This window comes from Myotis daubentonii, chromosome 3 (assembly GCF_963259705.1).
Source record: "Myotis daubentonii chromosome 3, mMyoDau2.1, whole genome shotgun sequence".
Lineage (NCBI taxonomy): Eukaryota > Metazoa > Chordata > Mammalia > Chiroptera > Vespertilionidae > Myotis > Myotis daubentonii.
This window is the reverse complement of record NC_081842.1, coordinates 202,446,586-202,468,823: the sequence shown is the minus strand read 5'-3', so window position 1 is coordinate 202,468,823 and position 22,238 is coordinate 202,446,586. Positions and strand designations below refer to the sequence as shown.

The window sequence follows — 22,238 nt, the reverse complement described above, 5'->3', positions numbered from 1 at the left end:
CTTGCATCTCTCTCTAAAACTCAATAAAAATATTTAAAAAACACACACAACACTTGAATTTTTTTTGGGAGGGAAATTCTGTTTCAGGAGAAACTCTAACTATTGCTAAAATATTAATATTGTAACACCCATTATCTTCCCTACACACACACACAGAGTATAATACCAGAAATCAGCTATCTGACAATCTCAACAACCAGGAAATAAGTAAACAAAGGCCGAAGAGTCATAATATTTGCAGGAAAAGCAATGCAGTTAGCTTACCCTCATCTTCAACCCCCAATGCACTTAGTTTTAAAATGAACAACCAGGTCTTCATTTAGAGGCTGTATGCTCTTATTTTATTTATTTATTTATGGTATAAACAGCCTAGTTACGGTATTTAGCGTAGGAGCTTGCCAGTCTATATACTAAAAGTCTGTGGAAATTACTCCTAACACAAACATTTTTGACAATAAGGAATATATGGGAATAGTAAGAGAGCAAAAGAGGCAGATATTTTTATAAAATGTATTTATAATACAGAAAAATAGGTGCCTGAAGGTAGTTTAGTGTAGAAATATATAGGCAATAGCTCAAAAACAGCTCATCCCTCTATGAAAACTGATGTTTAGATTAATGACAAAACAAGTTAAATTCTGCTTGGTATATTTAATTTAAGAAGGTAAGTAATCTCTTTTAGAAAGATACTTTATATTTTATCTGTAATTTGAACTAGGTAAATGAAATGTACAGTTTAGGTTGTTAAAAGAAACTTAAGGGATAATAGATTGGTCTTTGGAATATATAATCCCGAGACTCCACTCTGTTTTGAGCATCATTCCCATACTTCATTTATACAAAATACCACTCTCAAAGAACTTCAGCTTTCACCACTTACCTCAGGTCTAGTCTCTAGCTTTATCATCAACTCTGCCTGACCATGCAGCCTGCCTGGTAAAAGCTACCAGGTGAAATTTAACATGGAAAAGCCCAGGGTAAGGTGGAGGTAGCAGAGAAAGTGATTTTGGTTACCTGCTCTTATAGCAGAAAAGGGATGGTTACAACAAAGGAAGAAAGACTCAAATTACCTTTCCATACTTCTGGGCATAGGATCCAGTAAGAAGGGAGTGAAAGATGATGATAGTTTCATCCAAGTCCCACAGAAATACCCGCTGAGGGAGGAAAATATGAAAAATAATGAGTGAACATCTTTTCTAATCACAATGGGATAAAGCAAGAAATTAATGGAAAACTGGAAAATTCACAAATACGTGAAAATTAAACAACACAATTTTAAATAATCAAGGATGGAAGAGGAAATCACAAGTGAAATTAGAAAATACCTTGAAATGAATGAAAATAAAAACACAACAACAAAAAAATTTGTAGTATGCAGCAAAAGCAGTGCTAAAAAGGAGATTTACAGCTGTAAATGCATAACTTAAAAAAGATCTCAATTAATAAATAACCTAACTGGACAATTTAAAAAACTAGAAAAAGCCAGCAGAAAGAAGGAAATAATAAAAGTTAGAATGGAGATAAATAAAGCATAGAATAGAAAAATAATCAAGGAAAATCAACTAAAAGCCAGTTCTTTAAAAAGATCTATAAGCCCTAGCTAGTTTGGCTCCGTGGATAGAGCGTCAGCCTGCAGACTGAAGAGTCCCACGTTCGATTCCAGTCAAGGGCACATGCCCCCTAGTAGGGGGCATGCAGGAGGCAGTCAATCAATGATTCTCGCATCATTGATGTTTCTCTCTCTTCCTCCCTCTCCCTTCCTCTCTGAAATCAATCAAAATATATTGTAAAAAATAAAAATCTATAAAATTGACAACTTTTTAGACTAAGAAAAAGAAAACTCAAATGACTAAAATCAGAAATGAACATTATTACTAATTTTAGACTTTAGAAATAAAAAGGATTATAAGAGAACACTATGGACAGCTGTACAACAACAAATAACCTAGGTGAAATGAACAAATTTCTAAAAAAACACTAAGTGCCAAATGACTCAAGAAGAAATAGAAATTCTGAATAGACCTTTAACTGGTAAGATGATTTGATCAGTAATCAAAAACATCCCAAGGAAGAAAAGCCTATGACAAGATGGCTATCCTGGTAAATTCTACCAAACATTTAAAGAAGTCGTCTTAAGCTATTCCAAAAAGTTGAAGAAGAGGGAACATTTCTTAACTCACTCTATGAAGCCAGCATTACCCTGATACCATCAAGAGAGTAAGAAGACAATCCACAGAATGGGAGAAAATATTTGTATATCATATATCTGACAAAGGATTAATATCTAGAATATATAAAAAATTCCTAAAACTCAATAAAAAACAAATTTAAAACTCAGTTTAAAAATGGGTAAGTACCCTAGCTGGGTGGCTCAGTTGGTTGGAGTGTCATCAAATACAGAAAAAAGGTTGTGGATTTGATTCCTAGTCAGGGTACCTACGGGAGACAACTAATCGAGGATTTTCTTTTTCTCTCTTTTCTCTCATTTCTCTCTCTTCTCTCTCTCCTCTCTCTCCTCTCTCTCTCTCTCTCTCCTCCCCCCTCTCTAAAATCAATGAACAGCCTGGCTGGTGTGGCTCTGTGGTTGATCATCGACCTATGAATCAGGAGATTAGGATTCAATTCCTGGTCAGGGCACATGCCTGGGTTGCAGGCTCAATTCCTTGTATGGGATGTCCAGAAGGCAGCTGATCAATGATTCTCTCTCATCACTGATGTTTTTATCTCTCTCTCTTCCTCTCTGAAATTAATAAATATATATGAAAAATAAATAAATAAAATCAATGAACATATCCTCAGGAATAAGAAAAAAAGGGCAAGGAATTTGAATAGACATTTCTCTAAAGAAAATAAACAAATGGCTAATAAACACATGAAAAGGAAATGCAAATCAAAACCACAATGAGATACCACTTCACATCTATTAGGATGCCTATTATCAAAAATATGGGTGAGGATGTAGAGAAACTGAATCCTCATGCATGCTGATGGGAATATTAGATGGTATAGCCACTATTGAAAACATTTTGGTGGTTCCTCAAAAAGTTGAACATAGAATTACCGTATCATCCAGCAATTCTACTCCTAGGTTTACCCAAAATCAATGAAAAGAGGTACTCAGAGATACTGGTATAGCATTGTTCATAGCAGCACTATTTAGCAGCTCAAAGGTGAAAGAACCCCAGGTGTCCATCAACAGGATGAATAAACAAAATGCAGTATATACATAATACTACAATGAAACAGTATTCAGCCATAAAAAGGAACAAAGTTCTTATGCTTGCTACAAAATGAATGGACCTTGAAAAAAAGTCTGTCATAAAAGGACAGATATTGTATTATGCTATTTTTTTATGAGATATCTAAAACAGGCAAATTCAAAAAGACAGGAAGTAGAACAGAGGTTACTAGGGGCTAATAAGAGAGAAAAAGGAGTTATTGCTTAATGGGTACAAAGTTTTTGTGTAGTAGGATCGTGGAAATAAATAGTGGCAACAATTAAATAAGTTTGTGAAAACATTTAATACCACTGAATCACACTTAGAAATAGTAAATACTATGTTAAGTATATTTTACGATTTTCAAAAATGAGCTTTCTCTCTCTGTTTTTCCCAAGAACCATATTAGGACTTTAGATTTTCTTTCTTTCTCTTTCTTTTCTTTTCTGTTCCTTCCTTCCTTCCTTCCTCCCTCCCTCCCTTCCTTCTTCTCCTTCTCTCTCTCTCCTTCCCCTCCCTCCCTCCCTACCTCCCTCCCACCCTTTCTTCTTTTTCTTTCCCCAGGAATAAAGGGGAAGAGAGGCTCCAAAAATAGCTTCAATTTACCCATGTCTTCAGAACACCTATCAATGGACTGATTTTTAAAGACAGCTTTTCTCCTTATTAAATAATTCTATTATAGAAAAATTGAAAAACAAAACGATTAATATCAAAACTTCACTCTTATTAATCGTTTGTATGACTTTCTAGTCTTTTTATAATAATGAAGCCAAATGTATCCCCATAGTAAACTCTTATAGTGTTTAACCACAGAGTAAATAAGTGTAAATCTCATTAATAAAGTCATCAAATGGACATAAGACACTGGGGGGTAGGGGAGGCTGGGGGAATGTCAAGGGGGGGAGGGGGAAGGAGACATATGTAATACACTTTTAATACTTTAAGCAATAAAAAAAAAGAGATAAGTAAAAAAAAATAATAATAAATAAATAAAATAAAGTCATCAAATTTGGTTGCATGCTTCCCAGAAACTTTGTCTAAAGCACTCCAGTCTTCTCATTTTACTTTGAGATTTTTGAATGGCGAACAGTATGACATTACTTGCGACACCCTCTGCTTTCTGAAGATAATGCACTGTTCTTTCTGTTCTCTGGAATATAGAGAATAGTTGCTTCTTTCCCTTAAAGAGTTAACTGGTTACTTAAATTCAGAAAAGCTTTTTTGATACTTTTGGTAAAAGCATCTAAAGTAATATGGAAAGTTATGGGCATAGACAACTGTGTTTTTACATTTCTCTTATCACTTGATCAACTCAGTTTCTCTTGCCCAGGAATTAAAGGGTACACAACATAGAACCATATTATTCCATGAGATAGGTGATAGATAGATAGATAGATAGATAGATAGATAGATAGATAATCTTAATAAACTTAAGAAATGAAGAAAAAAATGAAGTAGGTAACTCAAAGAAGTTTCTTCCCATACTTCCAATTCACTGTCCTGGGAAGAGCTAGCATCAGCCTTCCTCTTGCCCCGGTTCTTTCCAGTCATGTTTTTTCTGGACAGGTCATCAGCATCTTTACTTGGTGTAGTCTGGGACAAAGATGGGCTTGTAGAAGGGTCTCCTGAAAAGGAAAAACAAGACATCTATTGCTCGTAGTCACAGAGAGGGAAGAGGGCCAGAAGTTTTTTGTCCTTAAGAATCATATTGCAGAGATAAAGCATGAAAAACCAAACTTTAATTTGGGAATGCAGAACTAGGCACTGAACATCAACAGCTCTTAACGTCATAGAGAGTTATTACTAGAATTTATACACCCGCACCCAATGAAAGAACACATCTATAACATTGTTTTGCATAAAAAAGAAAAAAAAATCTGAATCTGATTAAGCTTCTAGATCAGAGTTGCTCAACTTGGCACAATTGACATTTTGGGCCAGATTAATGTTTGTTGTGAGTGTGCTGTCTTGTGCATTGTAGGGTGTCTGACTAAGCAGCATCCTTGGCCTCTACACTCTAGCTGCCAGCAGCACTCCACATAGTGTGACAACCAAAAATGTTTTTATACATTGCCAAATGTCAAAGCGGGAAGAGGGAGGCACATGTTGCCTCTAGTTGAAAAAGACTGCTTTAGATCCATTTACTAATGTACAATAACATACACAAGGCAGCAGGATATGTTAAACTACCCTATGAGGCAGCGGTTCTCAACCTGTGGGTCGCGACCCCTTTGGGGGTCGAAGGACCCTTTCACCGGGGTCACCTAAGACCATCGGAAAACACATATATAATTACATATTGTTTTTGTGATTAATCACTATGCTTTAACTATGTTCAATTTGTAACAATGAAATTGGGGATCACCACAACATGAGGAACTGTATTAAAGGGTCGTGGCATTAGGAAGGTTGAGAACCACTGCTATAAGGATATAATCAACGCAATAGTTTCTTGAACAAAATAAAGTACACAGGGAAATAAAAAAAAGAGATGGAGGAATTTATAGATTAAAAGAGACAAAATACGTATCTTCCAATCACAATGTATGGATCTTACTTAGATCCTAATTTAAACAAACTGTAAAAAGAAAAACAAAATAATATTTATGAGAAAACAGGAAATATGAATACCTCTTGGTACTTTATGATATTAAGAAATTATTGTTGAATTATTGTAGATGGGATAATAAAATTGTGGTCATGTTGAGCATTTATCTTTTAGAATGATGTTAGAATTTAGAGAGGGAACTGGATGAAGTATAGTTGAAAAAAAGTTTGCCTATGAGCTGTTATTGTTGAAGATGGATGTTGGATACATAAGGGTTCACTAGACTACTCTGACAACGTCTGTCTGTTTGAAATTCTTCATTATTCAAAAGTTAAAATTGTTATGAAGAACGAAGAGATTTAGAGAAATGAAATCAAAAGTAAAGCATCATTACATGTAATTATTTCAAAGTTACGTAATTTTGAAGCGACCATCTGTATGTCCATTACTTAGAAGACTGGTAAAGGCACACAGAAAACTGCTTTAGTTGATGTAGAGCACTATTTTTAAAAATGCATCAGAGCTAATAACAATAAACAGTCCTTCCTCAAGTGATATGATATGACAGCAAACTTTAAATGAGTGAAATACAGGGGAAGACAACTATCACTATCATCAAATTTTCATGAAAATTAGTGATAAATAAAAAGTATGGCCCAGGCAGTGTGGCTCCGTGGTTGAGATTCAACCTATGAACCAAGAGATCATGGTTTAATTCCTGGTCAGACACATTCCCCAGGTTGTGGGCTCAATCCCAGTACAGCGCATGCAGGAGGCAGCCAATCAATGATTCTCTCTCATCACTGATGTTTCTCTTCTTCTCTGAAATCAATAAAAAAATATATATTTTTAAAAGTGTGTGCATATGTTTATTGAATGTGTCAGGGTTTGTTTGTTTTTAACCTGGACATCATAATCCATTGAAACATTTCAAAGCTAAATGCACAGATCTAAATTTGTAGGTCAAATTTCATGTGTTTCTTTAGTTTTACTTAGAATCTTAAAGGAATCCATGACACAGAAAAGGTTAAGAACTACTGCTCTGAAGCTGAGCAGAAGTCCAAAATATTCAGACTAAAACTTCTATAAAATGTGCCATGAAGTTCCCTGTGACAATCATGTTAGAGCTATAGAAGGGAGGTGGGATGAAGTAGGAGTCATAAATACAGTCTTTCAATTCTTAGTACTTTTCTGTTTACAGCATCAGGTATTACATTCAGCCTGCCAATGACTTGTTACAGTCTGGCTTCAATGTTTATATACTCCTGAGAGGGAAAACAAATAGCATGGCAATAGTAACTTAGACCAGAACAAAATACTCGTCACCATCACCTGTCAGATGAAGTGCCCTTAAAGCCAAAGTTTTTAGAGCTGTGGTGCTTACCAGGGGAAAGTCTCTGTGCTGCAGGCGCAGGTACCATGACACTAGGCTTCTCCGCCTGGTATGTGGTTGCTGCTAATGTGGTACTCTCAGCATCATTGTTAGTTTGGCCTGTGACTCCAAAGCTGGAGCTGGGGTAGCAGGCCTGGTACTGACTCTGACCAAGGATAGTATAGGTGGGATAGTCCTGTATATCAAAGGGGTTAAGGGAGAACAAGACTTTTAGATACAGCAAAACATTAATTTCAACAACAAAAATTCTCATGCCCTTCCTATTCATAATTATTTTCCTTAAACATTAAATTGGCTGCTTCTTATATCTTCAGCTTAAAGAAATGATTTTCAAAATGCATTCTGTTGGAAACCTATGAGTCAAGAGGAGATGCCTCATGGCTGTCTGGAATGGGGGAAAGCTGAGAGGGAAGGGTCCCACGCACTCTACACATAATGTCCCTTTTTCTAAATATAATAGCTCTCTCTCTCTTCTTCCTATTTTACGGATTGAATTTCTAGATAAATATCTGCATGGAATTCTTGAAGAAAGATCTACTCTTTAAGTAGTTTATAAACCACCTGGCCAGCGTGAACCAGGAGGTCACGGTTCGATTCCCCGTCAGGGCACATGCCCAGGTTGTGGTCTCTGTCCCCAGTGTGGGGCATGCAGGAGGCAACCAGTCATTGATTCTCTCTCATCACTGATGTTTCTATCTCTCTCACCCTCTCCCTCTCCCTTCTTCTCTGAAATCAATTTTAAAAAAAAGTTTATGAACCACTGCACTAGATGGTAGTGTTTCTAAGGACAGAAGACCTTAAACAAAAAAGATCACAAATCCTACATTAAAGTTTCCCAGTTTAAAAACTTTCTAAAATAATCAATGTTTCTTTAGAATATTCAAAGGGAACTTTTGCTGGTGTCACGAGCACATACATGTCAAAACTTATCAAACTGTACAATTTAAATCTGTAAAGTCTATTTTATGTCAATTATACCTCAATAAAGCTGTTAAAAAATGGGTATGATGTATAGCTCAAAAACACACCTTAAAAAATTCCATCTATACTGAAGTTGATGAGAAACAGAAAGACGCTAACTGATCAGACCAATTATTTGTAAAGAATATATAAGTATCTACCCTAAGTGGGGGGGGAGGGGGTGTGTGCATGCGTGGGAAAAGAGATTATTAAAGAGAGTAAGTCATACTAGCTGTACTCAAGGGAGTTAAAAATTCAACAGGAGCTAAGGAAAAAAACAGTTCCAACAAATTAGCAATAAATTATATGTCAAATGAGTGAAACACACAGGAAGACAAGTATCACAGAAGATTGTGGTTAGAGTGTTTACTGAGATAAGTAAGCAGAGGGAATAAATACAAGAATAGGCTCTGAAAAGATTTTATTAAGGAGCCAGAGATGTTCAGTCTGGTTGAAAGGATCTTTTTAGGCTTGAATGGCTGGTTAAGGAATATGACTTGGATTGTGTCCAGTGGTTCTCAACCCTGGCTGCACATTAGAATCACCTGGGAATCTTTTTAAAATCCTGATTTCTGGGCCTCATCCTCCAGAAATTCTGTTTCTTTGTTACTAATGTTGTGGCCCCACCCCATAACAAAGAAACAGAATTTCCGGAGGATGAGTCCCAGAAATCAGGATTTTAAAAAGATTCCCAGGTGATTCTAATGTGCAGCCAGGGTTGAGAACCACTGGTTTAGACAATGGTGATTCGCTTATTGGGGGCAGGAAATGGGGATTATCAAATTCAAACCAACAAGTAAACAGACAGAAAGATAATGAGCAGATGAGTGTAGGATAAAAAGTGACATTTAGAGAAAAGTAATCAGATGGTGCTTAGAAAATGAGAGATGAATAGTTAAATACAGTAATTCAGGATTAAGGGGCTAGAGGACAAAACATGGGAAATGATAGCAAAAGTGAAAAAAAAAAGAATTTTAGAAAAGGCTGGATTAGGGATAAGTGAGGAAAAAATATTGTTGACTGGTCTAGGCCTAGGTTTATTAAAAAATGGTCTCATTAACAAGAATTGAGAAGTCCTAGAGAAAAGTGGTCTTACTGATGGAGAACAAGGTGACAGAGGAAAGGGAAGAATGAAAGATTGTTTTTAGATATGGTAAACTTAAGGAAATAACAGGACATTTAAAGTGCCAGGTACATCTTATCCCCAATAGGAGGAACTCAATAAATATTTGTGGATTAAAAGATGAACAAATGCAGGAACAAACATAAAAAAATGAACCAGAATAGTAGTATGTTAAATGCAGCCAGAGAAAAAGATTGATACAGTGGTTGATAATATTAATTGCTGCAGAGAAACAACAAATAAAAACATAACAATAAAGGCACTGAAGATATTACCAGTGATCCAAGATAAAACGTTAATAGAACAATGATACCGATCAGACCACAGCCCTGGCCAGTTTTTCTCAGTGGTTTGAGCATCGGCCTGTGGACCAAAGGGTTTCAGGTTCAATTCCTGGTCAAGTGCATGTACCTTGGTTGCATGTTCCCCAGCCCTGGCAGGCAACCAATGGATGTGTCTCTCTCACATTGATGTGTATCTCTCCCTCTCGCTCTCTTTCTCATCCTCTCCTCCCTCCCTTCCACTCTCTCTAGAAATAATTGGAAAAAATATCCTTGGATGAGAATTAAAAACAAACAAACAAAAAAACAAAAAAACAGACCACAAAGAATTCACAAAGGAATGAGTAGCTAAATAAAAGTGGAAGCAACATTTATTCATTCCACAAATATTTATTATGTGCCTTTAATGTGAATGCCAGGCATTTTTATGAACTCTGGAAATATGTAAGTGAACAAAATAGAGAAATAAATCCCTACCCTCATAGAGCTTACATTCTAAAAGGGGCAGGGTAGGAGATAGAGACACACAGTAGATAAAGGGAGCAGATAGAACCATATCATTGAGAGAAACTGGATGGGGCCTATGAAACCATCCAGGGGACAGGTTCTCAGGGCTTCCAGAGAAGGGTCTTTCCACAGCACATATTTAGGTTGGCAAATTGACAATAAAAGAAGAGAAGACGAGCTAGCTAGATGAACCATATCAAATAGGATAAACAAAAGTAGCACTGTACCTGGTTTGAGATGCTGGAAACTGCTGCTGCTGGAATATTGGCAATTGTAGATGAAGTGGATATCAGGCTGGCATTTGTGCTTGAAGCTATAGGATTGAGAATATTAAGAGATATTAAAGATATTATGTAAAAGGCTAGAAGAAATTTAAAATATACTGTATCTTAAATAGGTCTCCAAGGATATAAAGAACATTAGCAAAGGAAGCAAATACTAGTTTTGCTCTTTAACATGCTATATCATAATTTAGAATTGATTAAACAGTTCAAATATTTTTCTGTTTCAACTTGGGTCTTCAACTATTCCTACTAAAGTCCTAGAACAGTGGTTCTCAACCTTCCTAATGCCATGACCCTTTAATACAGTTCCTCATGTTGTGGTGACCCCCAACCATAAAATTATTTTCGTTGCTACTTCAAAACTGTAATTTTGCTACTGTTATGAATCGAATGTAAATATCTGATATGCAGGATGTATTTTCATTGTTACAAATTGAACATAATTAAAGCATAGTGATTAATCACAAAAACAATATGTAATTATATATGTGTTTTCTGATGGTCTTAGGCGACCCCTGTGAAAGGGTCGTTCAACCCCCAAAGGGGTCGCTACCCACAGGTTGAGAACCGCTGTCCTAGAAGGATACATATACTGGTTCATACTAATGATACCAATAAAGTCAGAAGCTAAACCAAATGACTGTAGTCCCATCTTTTCTGGTGTTGAAAAATGACTCACCTATAACATGGCCTATTGACTATCAGTAGAAATAACAAGAGCTCTGGTAAATCCACGTGTAAATCCTACACTATAGTATTTATTGTCACTTGCCCCAAATTATGCCTTTCCTGATGCAGCATAATTACTTTGAGAGAGAGATGGTCCTCCAAATTCAAAGGTACTTGAAATTGCTTATTGGGCACTACTCAGTGAAATTATTGTGATCAACAAACACAATGGCATTTAATGATTTTCTGGAAAAATTCAGAAAATATTAAGTAATATCTGGCCAGGTAAAAATGTACCCTATAAGTTAGGCTGCTTATCTTGAGATAAGGAATTTGGGTTAAGTTTTTCATGCCTTTCTATCACAGATTCCATTAGGGTTTTAATCAAATCCTCAGTGACTAGTATTTGCCACAGAAATTTTTTTCAGGCGGACAATGTAACTGAGATTGAGGCAATGGTCCTTAGTTCCTCTCACTTACTTATCATAAGCACATGTAAGCCTGGTTCCCATTGCAGTCACAAACACCACAGAGTTCAATATCATAGAGTCAATAAACCTGACTACCTGACTACCTACCCCATTAGCAACAAAGTCCTCTACAGGGAAGTTGGAAAATTTCCATTAGGAATAGGGCAAGTAAAGAAATGCACAGAATTTCTAAGTACTGGTCAAAATCAAAGGAAATTTTTTATTCCTTTCCTTAAAGAAACTCTGCTTAGAAGAAAGTCTAGAAGAGATTAAGGTAAATATAAGGAACAGCTAATGCTGCAATGCCAGCTTTCATATGAAGAACCAGGACAAACAAGAGTTAAAGTAATTTGTCCACAGTCATGGAGCTAGTGGTAGATATTAAGATGATAAAAATGGGATCTCCCAATTCTTCGTCAGTTGCAGATTTATAAACAAAAGTAGGAGTAATAAGATATGCAATACAAGGTACAAATTTAGAGGATTAAGTAAAACTCAAGTGGTAACTCCTATTAATATATATCTAAAGGCTATTAGCTCTCCAAATGCTAATGGCATAGCCAACTGTTTTTGGATAAGTCTCCACCTGTTTTGACAATGGAGCTGTGAACCCATAGAAAGATAAAGCATCTGAGAACCATGCCCCACTAGAGGTCTAATTAGAGAGCTCTAATCAAAGACTTTGATTACAGAACTGTGAGAGGCAGCATTGAATTAAGTGACATTGCCCCAAAGCTGGAGGGTTAATGGCACATAAAGGTTGCTGCAAGATTTAGTTTCTATCCACCCCTTTAATTTTATATATGTTTCTCCACCACTCTTGCTCACCCTGGCCTTTTCAAGTTACTCAAAACAAGAGAGGATCTCTACCTGGATTGTTCTCCCTGTCCCTCTCCTCCTCCCAGCATGATAGCTCCTCCTTCTCAGACCCTCTCTGACCCTTCTATTGAAACTAACTCCTTTCTTGTTTTCCCAATCATAGCAATCTATTCTTTATTCCTTTCAGAGCACTTTTCAAAAATCTATTTACTTGCCTGTTTTCTATCTCCTCTACTAGTCTGTAAGCTCCATGAAGGCAGAATCTTAAGATATTCATTAATCCCAATATCTAGCAAAGTGCCTGGCCTACAGTAGGTGATGCTCAGTAAGTAGTTGTGGGATTCATTTATATCTTGTATACATGTATAACTTGTAGAATTCAAGTATAGCATGTCAAGGTCATCAAAAACAAGGAAAGTCTGAAAAACTGCATAGTCAAGAGAAACCTAAGGAGACATGACAATTAAAGGAAATGTGGTATACTGGATGGGATTCTGGAACAGAAAAAGGATATCAGGCAAAAACTAAGGAAATCTGAATAAATATGGATTTAATTAGTAATAATGCACTAATATTGGTTTATTAATTGTAACAAATGTTCCTTTCTAATGTAAGATGTTAATAATAAGGGAAACTATGTACAAGGTGGGAGGATAAATATAACTATACCATGTGCTCAATTTTTCTACAAATCTAAGACTATTCTAAAAAATAAAATATATAATAAAAACAAGTCTGGTCAATGAAAGACTATTATGTATACCAACAACATCAGGGCGCAAAGACCTTCATTAAAAGTCAAGATTGAGTTAAAATTAAATTTGAAATTTCTGTAATTAATTTTGCCACTTGAATATTAATCATTTAAACCATCTCAACTGAAGAAAATAACCAGATATTGGGCCATAAACAAACAGTGTAGGAAAAAATTAATATAAAGAAGCCGGATCTACTTAATCAAAGGGTTTTCATAAACACTGAAGTATAAAATAAAGGTTTTGATCAGCGCTGATGAAGTCAGAAGAGGAATTGAGTTTTTGAGATCATTTTACTAACTTCCCAAAGGAAGAAGGGCTGCTGTCAATGATAGAATGCTTTGGGTAGAAAGAGGAGATATTGCTGTTTTGACCATTAACAAAAAATTGCCCTAGCCGGTTTGGCTCAGTGGATAGAACATCAGCTTGTGGACCAAAGGGTCCTGAGTTCAATTCGGTCAAGGGCAGGTACCTTGGTTGTGGGCTCCTCCCGGGCCCAGGCCCTGGTCAGGGCTTGTGCAGAAGGCAACCAATTGATGTGTTTCTCTCACATTGATATTTCTCTCTGTCTTCCCCTCTCTTTTCCACTCTCCCTAAAAATTAATGGAAAAATATCCTTAGGTGAGGATTAACAAACAAACAAACAAAAAATCAATACAATGCTCCTTGTTTGTATTCTGTGGAATGGTTGGGTAGTCACATAGTGGGGAGGAAGAAGCCTGGACAACTAACACTAATTGTTCATGCTAACAGAAATGAAAAGTGGGGTGAGGAGAGTGAGTGGAGAACCCAGGTCATTTAAATGTTCCAATACCCATATTTCATTTTAGCCCACTGTTCCAACTTATTTTCTTTCTTCCCCCCGCTCCCCCAAAATATATTTTATTGGTTTTTTACAGGGAGGAAAGGAGAGGGATAGAGAGTTAGAAACATCGATGAGAGAGAAATATCGATCAGCTGCCTCCTGCACACTCCCCACTGGGGATGTGCCTGCAACCAAGGTACATGCCCTTGCTGGAATCGAACTCGGGACCCTTCAGTCCACAGGCCGACGCTCCATCCACTGAGCCAAACCGGTCAGGACCTAACTTATTTTCTACCATTTTTTTCCTTCAAAATAAGTGACAAAAAATACCCCAATAAATTTAATGGTAAACTAGTTTTTTTTTTTAATTAAAATTTTTTTCACCCCAGCCAGTTTTCTCAGTGGTTAGATCATCAGGCCACGGACTGAAGGGTACTGGGTTCAATTTTGATCAAAGGCACATATCTGGGTTGCAGGCTTGGTCCCTAGCCCCAGTAGGGGTGCATGTGGGAGGCAACCAATTAATGGGTCTCTCTCACATTGATGTTTCTCTCTCTCTCTCTCTCTCTCTCTCTCTCTCTCTCTCTCTCTCTCTCTCTCTCTCCCCCCGCCTTCTTTCCTTCCACTCTTTCTAAAAAATCAATTGGAAAAATACCCTCAGGTGAGGATTAAAAAATAAAATAATTATTTTTCAATTAAAGTTGACATTCAATTTGGTGAACTTCTGCCTTAATTTCTGTGCCAAAGTTCTAATGAATAATACAATGGACCAATAAGTTAACCAAAAAAAGAGATGAAAAATAAATTTAGATATCTGCCACTATAGGTTCTTAATTATGGGAGGATTGATATTGATACCATAACTTCAATATTAAATATCATATATTTTCAATCATAAATCACTCATGCTCTGTGGTCAGACTGCCCAGCTAACATCCTGACTTTATTATTTACTAACTTTGTGACCTTTGACAAGCCACTTTGCTTTTTCTGTGTCTTCTGTTCCCCTTCTTTACAATGAAATAAATAATAGTACTTCCCTCAAAGTATATTGTGAAGATTATGATTAACACCTATCTATTGTTTAAAACAATGCTAAGAACATAGTAAGCACTTAATAAACACCAGCAATGATCATTATTAGAAAAATGTGAGGAAACCAAATTAAGCTATCAAAACGGGGGAAAATGTACTAACATATAAGTTAGGGTAGTGGTTAATGGAATTTAAAGGATATTTTCATGACCTTTTATTTTTATTTTTTATTTTTTACTGCCCTTGACCGGAATCGAACCGGGGACCCTTGAGTCCGCAGGCTGACGCTCTATCCACTGAGCCAAACCTGTCAGGGCTTTTCATGATCTTTTAAAGCAGCGGTTCTCAACCTGTGGGCCGCGACCCCTTTGGGGGTTGAACGACCCTTTCACAGGGGTCGCCTAAGACCATCGGAAAACACATATATAATTACATATTGTTTTTGTGATTAATCACTATGCTTTAATTATGTTCAATTTGTAACAATGAAAATACATCCTGCATATCAAGATATTTACATTCGATTCATAACAGTAGCAAAATTACAGTTATGAAGTAGCAATGAAAATAATTTTATGGTTGGGGGTCACCACAACATGAAGAACTGTATTAAAGGATCGCGGCATTAGGAAGGTTGAGAACCACTGCAAAACAATGAGTTCCAAAGGTGGTTCCTCTTTTTTAAAAAGAGAGAGAAGTATAGCTATTAGGTTCCTCAAACTTAAGATACAACTATGGAGAAGTGGTGGTTCTACACCTTGGGAGAGGGTTAGAAATATAAAAAAAAAGAGTATTCCCTTCATTTCTTTCACGACCTAGGTGTAGTCATCAGGGATATGCCCCTTTAGAGGGACTTGACAACTAGATTTACCTAGTTGGACCCAAAAGGTCTACTAACCTAGAGAATACCTTATAAAAATCAACTGGGATAGATGGGAAGACAGACAAACAAAGTCATGCTCTTCGAGTTTTTTCCCTTTTGGTTTGTTCTGTTTAGCAAGAAAGAAGGGGGAAGGGACAAAGAAAGAAAGAAGAAAAAATAAATATGACAAGAGGAGACTCAGTAAATAATAGAGGGTCAGAGCAATGTCTTAGGACGTAGTGACTGGTTCTGTTCTCAATGGACCAAGCAGAAGTAGTTCTCAATCATTTAACTGAAAACAGTTAAAACTAATAATCAAAATATTTTGTTTGAAATAATCCACACCAAAACATTTTTCATCATCAAAGTTTACATATTAAGAGTACCTCAGACCAGTTTTTGCTGTCTCGCCCTTACCCCCTGGGCACCCATTTTATAAGGAATAAAATTTAAAAGCTGGGAGAAATCAGGAGAAAGGAGGCAGATGAGAAGCAAGGTACATGGACATTAATTCCCAATCTGACATTAGTTTATCATTGATAAATTGCATGCACTGGATTTGGATGGGTTGGGAATTAATTCCATAGTGTCTTTTGAGTTTTTTTGTCCTCATTCCTAAAAGTCCTATCATACTTCTAACCTTTTAGAGAAAGAATTTGGGAAGGCAGAGATGTTTAATGCTATGCTTCTCATCATGAAATAGAAACAACTTTTTGAGCAACAAAAATCAACAAAAACCTCTCACTAAGAAGTGATTGTAAATGGTATGATAAAACCACAGCAGAAAGTGGCACACATCTCACAAAGCAGCACTCATCTCACAATCCACTCTATTTGGACTTTATATAAAAAAGTCAGTTCTAACCATAGTGTCTTCTACTTATTTATAGGACAAAATGCCACTGAGAACAGACTGGTTTTCTGAACACCAACATGCAAAAGGGAAAGCTTTAATTCTACTAAGCAGTTCACATTAAAGGGTTAAACTACTTACAAACCACACTCCTAGGTTCTGGTTTGCCTAACACAAAAAGCATGCACAATGGCACATATCACCCCCCTTTTCTTTTAGAAGACAGAGCTCCTATTACACTGGAGATACAGGTAGACTAAAAACAAAAACCAACAATAATAAAACATACACACACACACAACCATGCCTATTTACCTTGAATGGGATAAGAATAATGTGCTGGGCTTGGCTGGCTTGTGGTTAACCCTGTAGTGCAGGTAAGAACACTGTGTTGACTTGGAGGTGGAGTCTGAATTAAACCACTTTCAGGTTTCATACCTGGCCACAATGCACCTGAATCAGATAAATTGGACCAATTACAAACAATACATTGGGACTGGGGAGCCTGGTTATGCTTTTAAATATCAGCCAGTAGTTTAAAATCTAAATCTTAAAAGAAAGTAAATTTGCTTGTAAGAGAAAATTACTGATTCTCCCACTTACAGTGTACCACAAGCAAATATAATTTCAAAGAACTAGGGAGTGGGGCCATGGAAACAAAAATCTTATCAAAACCCCAATAATTATATATAAATGTTTTCATTTCAATGATTGGGGGGAATTTATCAGGGTTAAAAAAAAAAACAGGGGCTACTGACACCCAACCAGAGTATTTGATGTAGAGTGTGTGATGTCCATGTACAGCAATAAATCATTTATCTGCATTTTCAAAGTGGGAGACATTTCACATAAGTTTAAAATTCACTTACCCATTAAAAAAGCACCAAATTTTTCTAAAATGTATTAAATACTTCTCTGCCTTCTTAAGCTGGTTATTTTGTTACCTTTGTTTCTTCTGATTAAGAAAGACACATCTGCTTATTTTTATAAATTAAAAACATTACAGAAATATGTAACTTAGAAAAAACAGTCATATGTAATCCCATCATCCAGATTTAACCACTATTAAGTTTGCAGAAAAGTCACTCAGGTTTCTCCTATGTACTTACTAATCTTTTTTCTTCTTTTTAATAAAAATTTAAAAGATGTTATACATACTGTTCATAATTTGCTTTTCCACATACCTTTAAGAGACATCGTTCCATGTCAGAACATATAAATCTATCTCATACTAATAAACATCATAGCTATTCATTTTTATCACAATGCTCCTGAGTGACAATCTTTCTAATATATTTATCCTAGAGGACCAGTGCACAAAATTTGTGCAATGGGAGAGGGGGAGGGGAGTCCTCAGGCCAGCCTGCGCCCTCTCACAGTCTGGGAGCCCCCAGGGGATGACCGACTTCCATGGAGGTGGGAGAGGCTCCCGCCACTGCTGCTGTGCTCGCCAGCCATGAGCCCGGCTTCTGGCTGAGTGGCACTCTCCCTGTGGGAGCGCACTGACCACCAGGGGGCAGCTCCTGCGTTGAGCGGGATTGGACTGAAACCGGCTCTCCAACATCCCCCGAGGGGTCCTGGATTGCAAGAGGGCGTAGGCCAGGCTGAGGGACCCCACTGGTGCATGACTGGGGCTAGGGAGGGATGCAGGAGGTTGGCCAGCAGGGGAGGGACTGTGGGAGGGCCCCAGGGCGTGTCCAGCCCGTCTCTCTCAGTCCCGATCGGCCGGACCCCAGCAGCAAGCTAACCTACTGGTTGGAGTCTCTGCTCCCTGGTGGTCAGTGCACGTTATAGCGAGCAGTTGAGCAGCCTTAGCATATAATTAGCATATTACGCTTTGATTGGTTGAACGGCCGACTGGAACACCAGACACTTAGCATATTAGGCTTATATTATATAGGAGGATCTCTTCCTGCCTTCTTGGCAGGGAGGAAATAGTGAACATTCCTTTAGATTTTTATCAGAGTTATTTCTGATAACTCTGATAATAATATATATATATTACAGAAACAGGTTATTGTGATATGTGAAGACATTTGCTTACTACTAAATAGAACTCAATTATGGTTCTATGATTTTTAGATACTTGTATTACTTTGTTTTTTCTCTGTGACCTTTCACTTCTTCACAATCTCTTATCTCTGATTGTATCTATCTCCTTTTCATTTGTAGTAACCTAGGAAACCATAAACAGAGCTTTGCTTCTTACATGAGAGCCCAAGGATATCCTTTATGAGTGAGTTGTTTTTGTGATAATTTTGGCTATGCAAAAGTCTATTTATAAAAAAACTTATTGTCTGGTTATTCACTGTGTTCTGAATAGCTACAGTTGCTGGATCAGTGTAGTTGAAGCTGAGAATTTGGTTTAAGAAGGTTCATCAATCAAATACATTCCAGGTAAGAAGTCAATACCAAAATCAGCCAGTTTCAAATTCAATATTAACTCATTTCATTTACTCCTAATCTGATAGAGAATTTATAGAAATATAGTAAGAACCTCTGCTTCACCAGGGCACTGAGATATTTTAGTGCAACTCGGATCTGTAAAATTTGTTGAAAAGTAAATATAAGGATAGTACGGGGAGATGTAAAAATCTTAAAAGGTTGACGGACACGGTAATTGCTTTGAAGCATTAAAAAAACAAAAAGCCACATTATTTTCTTTCCTATTAAACACATGAAATGACTTATTTGAGGAAATAAAAGAATATCAACATCTCTAGCATGAATTAGGAGAACTGCCCCCGCAGCCTCCAGTTCAAGATCATTAAAAAAATCTTGTCCAGGTTAGCCACAGCTAAAGTTCTTGCTATATCTAATTTTCAATAAAAAATTTGAGAATATTATTTTTAAAACATTTATTATATGAAATTTGGATATTAGTACCATGATTCACAATTTCTAGTAAACAAATTGCTATTTCAATGTCATAATAACTTTCAGATTTATTGTAATCAATGTTTTTTTCTAAATGGGTTCTGAACCAAAGGTGTTGGATTTGTGAACATGTTTATAATTATACTGTACTAAAATCCTACCTTATTAGTAAAAATAACATTAACTGAGAATCTTTTGCTAGCCTCATTATTTCATTTTTTTAAAAAGTTTTAAAATGTAAAATGCCTATAAACTGGTTCTTTTTATAAGGTTAAAAATTAGGGCAAAATGTCCAAGATAAAGGAATAGTTAGTTTCTAATGTATTTGACCAGAAACACGAAGTACTTAATACATAATTATTTTATGAAGACAAGAGTAATAAAAGACAATATGGATATTGCCGCCAGCATTACTGTAACCCTGTGTTTAAGCATATAAGCATCTTCCTTCAAAAGCACCCTTCCAAGAATTCTAAGTAATAGTAGTATGATTTGATCATAGAGCATTACTGCCCATAGCAAATGATGAAACAAAATCTTCATTTCCTGACCACTAGTCCACAGTTGTATGCCTGCAACTACAAAGCTTCTTCATTTTAAGCACAAAAGCCTGATGTGGAGCAACAGCTGGGTCTAACAATGGGAAAGGAAGTCTTTCTCTGAGTGCCATCCTCCTGCTGCCCCACACTGGGGTCTTATCATAAACTTTACCCAAGTCTCTGAGCACAAATATGTGTCACTATGGGTTAGTCAATAACCAAACTAACTTGAGCAGTTCAGTATATAGTAATACACAAATGTAAGATTTTAGTATACTGGCTGAAACTGACAGGCATGTAGGCATGGATTACAAACTCAGAAATAAAAGCATTTCTGTTTCTCTCTTCTTGTGAAGTTACCAACAAGGACTATCATGAAACATAACCCTCAATTTTTTTTCTAGTAGTTATTACGAGCCAAGGAATGCCTAAAAGTAAGAAGGCGGTCACTATCATAAAGATTAGCCAAATGGGCCAGGAAAAGTAGCAATGTAGAAACCAGAAGAAGGCAACATGAATACATCCATTATCTGTGGCGGTCTGTGGAAAGATTTTCTAATTCCCAGCTAGTTTCAGTAGAGGCTACAGAGGTAGAATTTTATTAACATATTGCATATTTTAAAATAATATAATAGTCTCTCATTTTTTTTTCATACCAGTTCAAGGAAAGCAGGGAATAGGTAATAAACAACCCTAATATATCTATCAATTTTCATACACTGAAAAAAATCAGTGCAGATATCAAGTGTACAAAGAATCTCAAACTGTCTTCTCATAAATCATTCTAATTTATAGTTCATGTCCAAGATGCCTATAACCAAAGAACAAAATTTTCTATGCATATAAGGTTGTATAAAATTGGGGATTTCCCCAAATATAAGACATATTCAGATTGCCTGGCTTTAGCAAACCAGTCACCTCAAAATACATTTATTATGCTTACTTAACCAAGGTACCATGTTTAATATAAAGTAAAATAAATAGTAATGTTTCAAAGATTTTCCACAAATACTTAAAGAATCCAGGTTTTACAGTCAAGACTTAGTACCTTGGAAATTTGGTGGCTAACTTTGATAGATAAATGAGTACTGAAAAATCATGATTTTATATTACATGCATCAAATATGCTGTTGGGAAGTTGCAAACCCAACTTCTATTACAGCTGTAATTGAGTAGATGCTCTACAAAGAACAACTCATCTCTCCGCTTTCTGATCAGCCATGCTTGCTTTTTGGGAAAAGATCAGTTTCTGGGGGATAAAAATCAATTTTCTTAGAAACTGCTTATAATAAGATGCCTTACCAAAAGGAGGTAGTCCATACGTTTGGGTTGCCTGAGGGTAGACAGCATACGGTTGAGACTGCTGTAGTGTCTGGTACTGAGTCTGCCCAGGATAAGCAGTTTCCGAAACAGGAACTGAGAGGATATGTGCATACGGTCTAGAAAAGTTCAAGAAAACAAAAACTTGCATGTGTGATTTATTTTAGTAATGAAAAATAGGAGAAATAGCTAATATCACTAAATGCCAAGAATCAGTAATGAGGAGACTAACCTTCCACAAAATGTCTCTGACTGTGGTCAAAAAGTATAGCTAATATTTCCTTTCCAGGTTCTACTACAATCTACCTAAGAAAAAATTTTATGAAAAATTTATAATTTTCAAATATCCTCCAATAAAAAAATATATATATTTTAAAAGGATAGATTAAACTTGTTTATGCCCTTATGTCTACATACAGAACAAAACTAAACTAATAGGAAACTGGATAGAACAGGCTTCACAACTGCTCTCGTTCTTCACCCAGCCTTCTGGGCCAAACTAACGCTCTTTTTAAAATTATTTAAAAATATTTTTATTGATTTCAGAGAGGAAGGGAGAGGGTGAGAGAGATAGAAACATCAGTGATGAGAATCATTGATTAGCTGCCTCCTGCACGCCCCCTACTGGGGATTGATCCTGCAACCCGGGCATGTGCCCTTGACTGGAATTGAACCCAGGACCCTTCAGTCCACAGGTCAACATTCTATCCACTGAGTCAAACTGGCTAGGGCAAAACTAAAGTTCTAAGAGGAAAAGCGGGGCTTAGAAAAGAGGGTGAGGCTGGTAGAGAAAAGGCAAGGGAATAGAAATGGGCTCCAATATTGTCAGATCAAGCCCATAAAACAGGAGCCAGATAATAAAAATATGGGAAGTCCCAGATAGGACTTGGAATTTTCCCACTGATATTTAAGCCAGAGTA

At 36.5% G+C, this 22,238-nt stretch overlaps 1 protein-coding gene across 5 annotated transcripts in view; it reads right to left on the bottom strand.

Annotated features, from left to right (window-relative positions):
• Positions 1 to 22,238, bottom strand: part of EYA3 (EYA transcriptional coactivator and phosphatase 3) — a 99,092-nt gene that overhangs the window by 21,291 nt on the left and 55,563 nt on the right. For 3 of the 5 annotated variants that reach the window (XM_059690582.1, XM_059690583.1, XM_059690581.1), the window contains 6 exons: positions 21,301 to 21,437; positions 16,898 to 17,035; positions 10,258 to 10,343; positions 7,151 to 7,334; positions 4,704 to 4,843; positions 1,071 to 1,154 (listed from right to left, as the gene is read on the bottom strand). In XM_059690582.1, coding sequence (XP_059546565.1) covers positions 1,071 to 1,154; positions 4,704 to 4,843; positions 7,151 to 7,334; positions 10,258 to 10,343; positions 16,898 to 17,035; positions 21,301 to 21,437 — 769 coding nt within the window. The remainder of the gene's footprint in view (positions 1 to 1,070; positions 1,155 to 4,703; positions 4,844 to 7,150; positions 7,335 to 10,257; positions 10,344 to 16,897; positions 17,036 to 21,300; positions 21,438 to 22,238) is intronic. The other 2 variants (XM_059690585.1, XM_059690584.1) reach the window with 1 other exon arrangement.